The sequence below is a fragment of the Mastigoproctus giganteus genome, chromosome 13, assembly GCF_048544385.1.
Source record: "Mastigoproctus giganteus isolate SK-2022 chromosome 13, ASM4854438v1, whole genome shotgun sequence".
NCBI lineage: Eukaryota > Metazoa > Arthropoda > Arachnida > Uropygi > Thelyphonidae > Mastigoproctus > Mastigoproctus giganteus.
Genome location: NC_143587.1, coordinates 64,984,652 through 64,997,253, shown reverse-complemented (window position 1 = coordinate 64,997,253; position 12,602 = coordinate 64,984,652). Strand labels below are relative to the sequence as shown.

Below are 12,602 nucleotides of genomic sequence, written 5' to 3'. Positions count from 1 at the left end.
TAATATTTCCCAAAGTTAATACACACCTATATGTATTTCAACTGACTAGAAAGTTTTTATCAGCTAAATATATCTGAAATGAAATGCAAAACAAACAATGAATAGAAAAATTTTAATTTTTGCATGGTTAAATTAAATAATATTATTTACAAAATGAATAATAAAGACAGCAGCTTGCTATTTAAAAGATACAGTAATCAGATAAAGAAAAAAGATACCAGTGGTAAAGACTTATAAGAGAGATTTATAACAAGTTATTAACAATTTATACTAGACACCACAATAAGGCAGTGTACTTCAACAAGATGCAGACTATGTATTCTAGTAGCCTATTTCCTCATCTTGAAATGTTTTGTTGTCTTTAATAACAAACATTCTAATACTAACTATTATATTTACAGTCAGTAAACAAATTAAACTAGGAAAATATTCAGCAATAACTGCCTCAGTGTTCTGCTGATCTGGTCAACAAAAACAGTCAAAAATACCTTTAATCCTTTACATATTTATCTTTATCCATATCAAAAATTTACTTTTATCCTTTTAACAATTCCAGCACATAGGGACCCTTTCCCAGTGCATTTTGATTATCTTAACATCAAGAGATGCCTTAAAGGAAACTAGTATGATATAGCAAGCCAATAACCTAAATTCAAAAATAGTTCTGTGTAAGTCGCAGCTTCTATTTTTTTCCCTATCAATCAGCACATAAGGAAAATGTCCATCAAATCATTTAGCCCCTTTAGGCATTACAGCAAAATATCTGTACCTATAATATATGGATAATAATATATTATATTAGAAATTTATATGCGTGAAAATGAAGCAAATATTGTTGATAATTCATCAAGTAGAGTTTCAAAACGGTACGCAACTCTGATGTCTGGTACATTTGTACGACTTATGTCATTTCCTGCAACACCTTCTTTAGCATAACTTGGTCCCAACCAATATTGCTTAACCTAAAAAACAAAAGCATATGCATATTAACATTATAGACACTCCTAAAAATAAATATTACTAAGGATAATTAAATAATGATTAATTTATTATTGTACAAGTAGGACAAAGCCTTGGTATGTACACAGCAATGAGTAAATGATTTGCTGCTTAGTGCATCAATCTCATATTGTGGATGCCCTTTGCCACAAGTTGCTTCTGTATTGCACTACTCAGAATAAAATGCACTGCTTCAATGGAGAAGTATACTGCTATTTATTTAAAGTGATTACTCAGACCATGGTTTTGACACACTGCAGTATTGTCACTGAGTGGGTATGTGCTGTGAAGGCCCAGCGATGAGATATGTCCACAATATGTAAGATGGTATGACAAATTAAAAATAAGAAAATTTAGAGCATAAAGCCTCATTTATGGAAGTTTTCACTACTAGATGATTTATTATAACTGATTTACATTTTATTTCTATTTTATTTTTTATTCACTGTATAAAAACTGGTATATGCAACAGTTTTTTCTCAACTCGTTGCATTATTGTTTTTTTTTTTTTTTTTTCATATTGTAAAAAAGAGGGATAAAAAAAAACAACTTAAATTGCCATTACAAGTCCATAGGTTTAAAAGCATTATTAATCAATAGTGAAGAAAAATATTTTGTAAAGGCAGTCAAAAATATCTTTTACATATTCATCCTTATCAAATGACAATGCAATTTGTTATTTTCAGAGTAATTAGGGAATTGCACTGTTAGGCAAACAAATGGCCAATTTGTTTCTAGTCAGTTTCTGGAAATAAGTAGGCCATTCATTTGGAGAGATCTAATTTCAAATTCTGTTGGAAACTAGATGAATTCTTGAAGGTCTATTCAACTGAGAATGTGCTTAACCACTCTCAGGAAAGCTTTTCATGTAAGGTATTCTAGGTTTTCCATCTTGAACAACATGCAAATTGGTCCCTAAACACATATAGACATATATGACAAAATCATACAAATTGTATAGTCTGAGTAGCTCATGCACCAAATAATCTCAATAGCAAGAATGAGAAGAAATTGATCTGTGTTAAGAAATACATGCTTTCAATCTAACTGACAAACCAAGACTAAATTTAATTATTTTGATGGTGAAAATATAATGTCATAACATAGAACAAGGAAGCCAATACTTGTTTATGGTAATGTCTCAGTAAAATCAGAGGAAACTCTCTCAAAATAACAGTAGACTTAAAATTACAACAGTCACTTGTCTTGCTTATGAAACTGAATATCACACATGCCAAGATCGGAACATAAATAATTACTTCAAAAGTTATCATAACAAAAGTGGTTTACTACATTTTTACAATCCCAAAAAATGATTCTGTGAATGCACTGTACATGTACATACAAGTATCAAAATTCCAAACACCATAAACAAAAGACCTTTCTGTAACTCCCCCCACCCAAAAAAATCTCAAGAAATCTGTTTATCTATTACAAGTAACAGCATGAATGTTGCTAAATATTTCAGCAGCTGATCTGATTATTTAAAAAAAATTACAAGTTATCTATATTGACAATTTATCTTTATCCTATAATAATAATGAGGGAATGATTTTGAAACAACATAGATACAAGCAATTAGCTTACCTTGTGGGGAAATCCACTCATTAAGATGCTGTTTCTAGCTAGTTCACACATATCACAGCTACTTAATTTCCATACCTGAGCAGCAATGCTATATTCTTCCATTAATGGTTCCTAGAATTTTTAAAAATTTATTTTTCACTTTATAAATTAATTAAATTTATGAAAGCCGTGGAAACTAAAGGCAAGAAATTGAATCAACATTTGTTTGACAAGGGTTTATATTTAATAAAATATATTATATAATAAAATTAATCTGATAATTTTGATGCTAAAATAAGATGCAAAGTGCATTAATAAGCATGTATTAAATATTTCAGAAAATGAAATTATAGTCCAATTCAACAAGGCATAGTTTTTTTCCCCTATAACAGGTACAGAAAATCAGGCACAGTGCATTAAAAAAAACTGAATAAATATCTTATTTTGAATCAGACACAAAAAAAAAAAAGAAGCTTTTTAGGTTTCTTCATCCTAGTTAGCCAACCATTCTTGTTGAGATGTCAAATGTTCCAACTCAATTTGGTGAAAAGCTCCCTTAATGCCTCAACAAAATCTTCCTTTACACAATTATCAATTTTATGGTTTTAATTCTAATGGACAACTGCTGATCTCTGTGTACTATCCAAAACAATAAATTTTTATCTTGTTTCAAAACTATACATAATTAGACAAAAATTAAGGAAGAAATTTCTCCTCTAAATGGTGCTAGTTATGGTGTAACTAGCACCATTTAGCCAGTTGTTGTTGTTATTTGGTTTTTAGGAGCATTAGCAACTAAGGCCATATTGCTCCGGGGATATGCGGCGGTCATTTCCTGAAATTTCCGCATCCTCCGTATTTGGTGGTCACGGGCTCGAACCCCGGTCTGATCAAGAAGTGTGTGCTACGCACGGCTGCTCCTGCCCACCTGGCTATGGAGGCGCCCATTTAACCAGCTGCTCACACACACGTACTAAGAATTACTTTAAGTAACTGTCATATTGTAATCATAATTGATGAGTTATTTATTCATCATTAATAATTTAAAAATAAAAATCAAGAAAATTCTTATTCATGTTTCTACACTAGTTTTCTGAACGGTGTAAACAGGATAGGCAACCAGGAAAGTCCATGGTGTCCTATCAATGATTTATCAAACATTATCCTGTAGAGATATGGAGGTCATGGTGCCACTGTATAAGGCAATTGTAAGACCACATTTGGAATACTGTGTTCAAGTATGGATACCTCATCTAAAAAAAAAGACAAGCTTCTTGAAATGGTCCAAAGATGGGCAACTTAATGGTGATATCAGCAGAAGGACAACCGTATCAGGAAAGACTCCAATTATGTGGGCTACAGAGCTTGGCAACCAGGCACCTCAGAGGTGACCTGATTGAGGTTTATAAGGCTCTGAGAGGATTAGTAAAATGAATGAAGGTGGAATTCTCACTGTTCTAAACAATTCCAGAACTAGGGGTCATAAATTCAAATTATAGGGCTTGAGGTTTAGATTACATTGTAGGAAGTTTTCCTTTAGCCAGTGGGTCATTGATAGCTGGAACAAGTTGTCCTTGTGAGTAGTTGAGGCTGATAGTTTGAATAAATTCAAAGGTCTACCGGATACTTACCTGTGTGAGGAGGGAAGCATATAATTTGTTTTTCTTATCTACTTATGTGGGTTTTTCTTTTCCAGCAGCAAAAGCCTGTGGCTTTCCTTGCACTATATGGCAAATACTATTACTATGACAAACATACCTAATCACAATAAAGATTATGGGCATACACAGATCATTAAACAACAAGACCATGACACTATTTCTATACATATAAGTGGAAAAGCTCACTATAATGTTTCAGAAATAATGAAATATTACTACGGGGAAAAGCTTTTTAGACAGGAAGTAAGAAAAATATTACTGACAGCATTTCAAAATAACACATCAGTAATCAGTTTTTTTATATAAAATATTGTAGTTCCTGGCTTATCTTTAAATTGATAATCCTTTATTCTAAATTGAAATTAAACACAAACCCTGATATTTTACAACTCACTGTTTTCTGAGACAAATATACTGCCACATTAAAATCAAAAAGCTTGTTTTTGAGTTCGTATATAAAATATGAATGGAATAAAAAGAAAACATTGCTATACTGTAGAGTAAGTAAAAAAGTTTTTCCAAAATAGTCTATTAGGTGAAAATGCGATTAATTTATTGGAGTGATTCATCATTATTTACCACTTAATTGTTCTATGCATAAAATATAATATACTTATAGTTAATTTTAATATCTTAATTTATTGAAGCAACTAAATAATAATGGGTGGAATCTCATATTCTATTAGTATTTCTCTCTTTATATTATATACTTAGTTTTCCATAAAGTTTAGTACATGCAAAAACAATCATCATCCTCACCTTAGTGAAATGGAACTGAAGAGGATCATCTGTAGAAAGGGAAACGCACAATCCTCGGCTTAAGTATTCTGGAAGAGGATTGCGATGATAATTCAAGAAAAGTGAATTATTGCTTAAAGGAGACATAGCAATTCCAATTTGGGCTAAATAATAAAGATACTGAAGGACAGGCACCTATAAAAAAAAAAAAAAAAAAAAAAAAAGTGTTATTATAAGCTATTTAAAGCAAAATTAAGAAAGTAGGTAAAATTTTCAATAAATGATAACATTTTAAAAAAATAAACAATACGTTTGGCACTTCTTAAATCCTGTATAAATTTGTTATGGTTCTTACTGCAACAGAGGTTCCTAAACTTTCTCGGTTCACAGGACCCTTAGTGTCTCATTAATTTTTTCACGGCGCCACTAGGCTAAAAGAAATACTAACAGTTCTGTTTATTAAGTAGTTAGGTCCAAACAACTTAAGTAATGCAGAAACTGAACTTCTTCAAGCTAGTAGTTCGTGTGGTGTCCGACAGATGTCGAGTATCGCTGTGTTTCCCTCGAAAATTTAAAATATCTTGCAATGCCCTGGGATGCCGCTGTACTGGATCATGATTTTCATGATAAGCAAAAAAAGTGAAATGCTGCTTGAACTAATGTTCATTTATGAGGGGGATATGTAAAAAATTGTGAGCCTGTGCTTGTTATTTGGAATCAGAACTGTATGGAGAATTAGGAACAGTTTTTTTTAAGAAACAGCAGCCTTTGTTGTTGTTGTTTTCAATATTTATTAATGAAATTGATGAAGGTAATGCTTAATGTCTAAGTCTACAAATGATACAAAGATTGGCAGGGTAGTTAACGACAGCAATCAGGGTATGCTACTACAGAAAGATCTGAAAAATTACGTAGTGGGCTGAGAAGTGGCAAATGAAGTTTAACAATGACAAATGCAAGATATATCATATGCAGTGGTGAGCTATAGTAGGCTCGCATGGGCTCGTGAGAGCCCATTGTTTAGACAATCATTTATTTTACAAATGAAATCCCAAATGCAATTATTGAGTATCCAGAGCCGAAACTACAGTGGGGTGAGCAGGACCCCATCCCCAGCATTTTAATGGTGCAATCGATCAGTTATGTATTTTAAAATTGCTTCATTTTTGATTTAATTACAGTAGGACCTCTGTTTAACCAACTTTTTTATAGTGAATTTTTTAAAATTCTTCCTGGTAATTACTTTTAAAATAGTTTCCGTTGAACAAAGAAAATTTCCATATAACGACAGATTACGAGACAACTTTGTATGCATTGTTCCCACCTTTGGTCTTTAGGCAATTAGAAAGTGCAAATTAAGGGTGAAAGGGATTACCATTTCACAATGTTAGTGGTGTCCCTAAAACCTATGCAGTCATATACCGAGAAGTTACACTAGTCAATATGTCAGAGAATTAAGAAGATTCCCGATACAGATCTGGTCAACTTGTGTTGTGGTTCCCCTTTACTCCACAAGAAGTCATGTTTTTCATAGAAGTGAGTGATCCACGCCTTCTAGTAAATTTCTCCTGTTGATGTTTACATGGTCACAGCAGAATATCCATGTGATTCCAACATTTTGCACAATATTCAAAGAACTAGTGACAGTTGCAACGTAGAGGGGGGAGGGGGTCGAGGCAACTAAGATATATAAACTTTACGAAGATGAAATGTTCGCAGATTTTGAAATTTCGCCGAGGCTTTCAACTGTGTAGAAAATGTTCTAAAATATAATGGCATAGGAACAATAAAAAAAAAAAAAAAAAAAAAATGCATTATATCACCAATCTCCAAAAAACCAGCATGAATTAAGGATGATTGCTAAAAACTTGATACGGAAACTATAAAGATCAGTCGTGTGTTCGGGCTACAATGAGCAGCTCATAGCTTGCAGATGGCAATTGCGGGTTAAGGGAATTATCATGCATTGTGCAAGCATTTTGAATCAGAAGTAAATACAGTCAGACCTCGTATAACACGTGTTTACACTACACAAATTTGATCATACACGATTTATAAATAGGAGAACGATATCTTATATAACACGAACCGAATTCGCTTATGCACGATTCGCCTTTGTGTTTACAAGAAATGGCAGTCGAACGCGGAATCACCCCAACCGAACGCAACACGATAGGAATGAAGAGAAGATTCTGAAAATGTATTTATGTTTTTTATATCAGTGAAGGGGAGACACAGTTCACCATAATAATGTAAAAACCAACACAATTCCAGCTATCGGTATAATTGCAAATGCAATTAGATCGAGTTTACTACCAGTTTATAACAGATTCCATTAGCAGAAAGGCAACTGGAAATTGTTTTTATTGTTTTATGGTAGTCACCCCTAGAAATGTGCTTTAGTAAAATGTGAGGTGTTAATCTCTGCCTTTACGGTGTTGTTTATTCAGTTGCTACACGCGCGCAGCTTTGTTTATGTGTATCAAGTGTGCCTCCTCGTTTTGTAATTGTGCTTTATTCCCTAAAAATGAGTAAAATACTTAAAAGATGTGAAAAGGAAGCGTCCTGGTGAAGACACTGCAGATTCAGAGAGAAAAAGAAAAGCAATATCGATAAACAGAGGCGGACTGGGTCAAAAATTCTTGCCGAGGAAAATTTATAGTGGTCTCGCACTATGGTTTATGGCTAAAATCACACCGGCCTCCGGCCCACCGGGGACACCCCGGCCCACCGGGGTGTCCCCGGTAAGGCTTATGGCCAGTCTGCCTCTGTCGATAGAGAAAAAATATGAAATTGTGAAACGCTTTGAGCGAAATGAAAGACCATGTGATATTGCACGTGCTACAGACCTAAATGAGGCAACGCAGAGAATTAGAAAGAATGCAGAGAAAATAAAAACAACTTTCATAGCAGGAACAACTCAAAGTGTAATTAAAATCCATTAGATTAAGACACAAAGAACTGGAAGAGATGGAACGGCTGTCATCTGTTTGGATAGAAAATCAAACAAAAAACAAGTTTGCTTACGATAGAAGCAAAAGCATTAGCAATATTTTATTACGTAATAGTCGTAATAAAATACTTACGTATTTTATTACGATTATTTATTGTGTTTGATAATGTTTTGGTTATAAATGTGTGTTCAATCTTGGGTGGTTGGCACCTAACCCCATTTTTCCCATAGGGCCTGTTGTTTATATTGCACGATTTTGCATTGCACGAGGGTTTCTAGGAACGCAACTATCGTGCTATACGAGGACTGACTGTATTCAGGATTATTAAATCGACATAATTAATAATTAATTTATTTATATGATTTTACCATAGTGAATCTGTGGATTTAATAATTCACAGATTCACTATGGTAAAATCAGATAAATTAATTATTCGAACCATCAATGCTATTGATAATTTGAAAAATTCTGAAGGAAATTATGAAGCTAAAATTGAGAGCATATTGAAGTGGAAAGAATCTGAAAGAATCAAAAGTAAGAACACATTTAAAAAATTACCTCGTGACAAGTTATTAAATGCATTGTTTTATCCTTAAAGGATAAGTTATTAATGCAACAGAGTGATTTTAAATTAAATAACAAAAATAATCATACCATTGAAAGAAATTTTAAACATATGCTACCGGAAATCGTGGAATATGAAAGAACTTTCATCTCGGTGGCAAGATGTTTTTTTTTTTTTGTTAGTTGTTGGCGCATCGGCTTCTGTGGCCATATTGCACCTCTCAAGGTTTTGCATTTCCTACTCTGATCCAAGCCCAAGGCGGGATTCGAACCCGCCACCTTTGGGTTGCCAGGCAGGCACCTTACCCACCCGGCAGCAAGATGGTGAAAATCGAATAAGAAATTTATTTTCTGATAAAATATGAAATAAAAATTAATCATTTTAGAGATTTTGTCGAAGACAGTATCTTTAAAATTGAGTGAAATTACCTTTTCAATTAAGAAAGCCAGAAAATATCTTTGAAACTATGGTGATTGGTAGTGTGCTGAAGCTGAGCGAGCTTTCAGCGTAATGAATAATATTGAGTGAATGAATGGAATAATGTTGACAATTAAACACATGTTGCAGATTATGATGACTATACATCTAAATGAAAAACCATTGCTTCAATTTGATCCGGATCGTTATGTCAAATCATTCCTCTGTAATCATCACTCAGCTATTGAGCAAAGCTCGACAATAAATATTAATAAAGAAGTAAATTGTATATGACAATTTTTAAAATAAATGTTTCTTGAATATTTGTGTAATAATTTTTTTTCATGTAATCTGTGATTTTTGTATACCTATTCTAGAATAGTTTGTTTTTTTATGTAATATTTTTTATATTGTGGAATGTTTTGTGATAGTTGTTATTTGTGATATGGGAAATATTTCGTGTTATTTTTTATTTGCAAAAATTAATTTTATCACGAAATAATTTATCCATTATATTTCCCTAATTGTAAAGAAAAAAAAGAATAAAAAAGTCGTGCATCTGCTGAGCACGTGCAGTAGATGGTTTATGTGAAACATCCTTCGGGTTTCTTTTAGATATTTTGATTTGTATATATTGATTACAAAATAAGAGCTTTTGTATTGTAAATATTTATTGATCATTCACAAATTTCCATAATTTCTGGTAGACAATACCAGAAATTATGGAAATACAATGGATTTATGATAACTAAAGTAAGAGATGTATACTTGGCCACTGCAACATATCTAAAATGTCTCTGAAAACAGCGTCAATTGAGGTACTCGATCTTAGTTGAAACGACATATGCAGCTGACCGGGGCACCTAACAACGAAATGTTACGTGCCCTGAATAGCTTCGTATGCGAAAATGCGAGATGAAAAAGGAAACTGTTGACAAATCTTTGTATTGTTGCAGTCATATGACAAATACTTGCCATCATACATACTGCAGGAAGTATGATTGTGATGTCATACTATTGAAAAATTCTAAAAAGTTAGTACTCCAGATATCATAGTGGTCACGAAAAATGCGTCATGCGCTCTAATCGTACTACTAGTGAGTGCTCCACACGACTAGTGGTGTGAGCGTGGGAAGCACCTCTGGCAGACGCTGCCACTTCTGTGACCATTCACGTTTACTTGGTAGGTATCTCCCCCCCCCAAAGGATGTTTCACATCAAGAAGTCGGCAAAAGTGCGAGCCCATTGTTAAAATATTCACAGCTCACCACTGATCATGTGGGTAATAATAATCCAAGAATAACTTACCAACTGTGTGGCACCACACTCAAGGTGGTAGAGAATGAAAAAGACCTGGGATAATTGCACAGTCAGACATGAAGTTATTTTAACAATGCAGATGGACTACTAGGACAACTCATGGATTGTACCAAAGATATACAGGAATTCTGCCAGCAGGGAGAAGAAGGTGAATATCCCATTGTATAAGGCAATGGTTAGGCCACTTGAGCATTGAATATAGATCTGGAATCCCCATTTTAGGAAGGATATACTTGCAATCTTTCAGAATGGATGCAGAGAAGAGCAATGAGATTAGTGAAAGAAATAAAAGGGTACTCTTATCAAGAAAGACTTCAGTTCTGCAAATCACAGCATATGGAAACTACATACCTGTGAAGAGATCTGATTGAGGTGTTTAAGGTTTTGAATGGATCAGGTAAGCTAAATGTTAATGGCATCATTTACTTTTGTTCATATAACACATATGAGTGGGTATAAATTTAAACTGATGAAGGATGGTTACAGGATAGACAAAGAAATTTGTTTGCAGCCAGAACAAACTTCCACCTGTTATTTTGGAAGTGGATAGTTTGAATAAATTTAAGGAGGGATTAAAAAACCATTAGAAGGGATGGACAAGTGATGTGGGAAGTTTTCTCTTTTTTTGTTTGTTTATTTCTTTTGGTTGGTGTTGTATAAGTTTGCTCCCTTGCATCAATTGCTAATATAAATAATAGTTTGAAGTTTTTGACACTCTTCTGTGTTGTAGTTGTAAATTTTCCAGCTCCATGTTACAGGGTGTCTATAAATTATTCAGCTGGTTATGAAGCTCGATTAAAATTTTATTGTAATAGATATATCGTAAAACAGTTTGCAGCACTTAAATAAAGCAATTTAAAAGAATTTCTTATCACGCAACTACGCATCAATAAACCTCCATATGGGCACCTTTGGTAGCATGTAGAATGTCAAGATAGCAGCTGATTTCATTCTGAGTGTTTGGAAACATCTCTTGAGGAATTAGTATTAGTATTAAGTCGGTGCTTTTTTTGTAAAAAAAATAGGTGCTGGTACTCATTCTTTGCTATCAGGAAAAATTGAAAATTAAAAGGACATGAAAAGTATAGTACTCTAAAAATTTATTTCCTGATATTGTTACTTTAGTAGTTTTTGGAATAAGAACAACAAATTAAGTATATTAACACAGTTTATTAAGCATAAATTTATTATTCAAGTATATAAAAAAATAAGTAATAAGTAAAAAATAATAAGTAAAAATTAGTAAAAATAATTTCAAAATAAAGTTTTTATAGAATATTCCAAATTTTTATTGAGTTCTCATCCAACACACTATGCCAACTTCTTTTCTTACTGTTTGTGTCTTTTGCTGAATGACGTTTCTGAAACAGCCACGAATTGACATATTTGCTGGATCAAAGTGTCACCGGTGGGACTACAATTTTAAGAAATAGTAGTGAAGAAATTGTTTTTGTTATCAACGACGCTCTAGTTGGGCTGATGATCAGATTCATTTGTGAAAATCCTCGTTCACGTTCACTCGATGAAATTGGAATTGTAGTCAGAGCGTTAAATCAAATGCTCTTCAATTCTTCCGAAACTGTCTTTATCAATTAGGTATGCCCAAAATGCACGAATTGTATCTCTTTCATTTAACTGAAGTCTAATTGACAATTTAACTTCTTTCTCACCAAATGCCAACATTTCACGTTTAGAAGGTTTAAATTAATACCTTCACTGTCCTCCTCTCATCATCGATATTTGTGACTAGTTCTTAAATTTAAATTTTTTTTCTTTTTGAAACTGTCCAAAATGTCGGTGTCATTCAGATATTCAGGTACTGTGACCAAACAGAGATAGGGAAAATTTGCGATAAAAAATGTGGATAATGCACTTCTGTAAAATAACAGATGATTATTTGTTGGGGTAAAAGAAAATCATTCCCTCTTAATTCTAGAACAGGGTGCTTACAATTGATTCACAGAAACACAGAAAGTGAATTAAAACAGCATTTTAAATTTCACTAATTTATCAAAAAATTTTTCTCATTAATTAAATGTTTTGTTTAGTAAATGTAATCGTGTATTGAACTTAATAAAATTTTCAAATATTTACAATTTTAGGTGTATCATTATTTTTATTTATTCACCTTATATTCATCTTAATCTGTGATCCTTTCAGGTTGTAAATTTTCTAAGTGAGCATTTAAAGGAAAAAGTAAGGTATCTTTTTGAAAAACAAAAGAAATTCATATTTTTTATAATTTTAATAAAATCGAAAACATAAATTAGTGACAGATTTGTTACACAAGTGTTGGGAATTTGCATTTTTTATATATAACGTGAAAATAAAAAAAAAGGGTAACATGAAAACTGAAACTTCCTTTTACATGTAACAAGATAT

At 32.8% G+C, this 12,602-nt stretch overlaps 1 protein-coding gene across 4 annotated transcripts in view; it reads right to left on the bottom strand.

The window, feature by feature from the left end:
• Nucleotides 1-227: 227 nt before the first annotated feature.
• The window catches only part of AMPdeam (AMP deaminase), a 334,349-nt gene continuing 321,974 nt past the window's right edge, over nt 228-12,602 (bottom strand). For all 4 annotated transcript variants that reach the window (XM_090387683.1, XM_090387682.1, XM_090387684.1 and 1 more), the window contains 3 exons: nt 4,986-5,159; nt 2,587-2,697; nt 228-962 (listed from right to left, as the gene is read on the bottom strand). In XM_090387683.1, the coding sequence (XP_090243809.1) occupies nt 807-962; nt 2,587-2,697; nt 4,986-5,159 (441 nt within the window). In that variant the 3' untranslated portion in view covers nt 228-806. The remainder of the gene's footprint in view (nt 963-2,586; nt 2,698-4,985; nt 5,160-12,602) is intronic.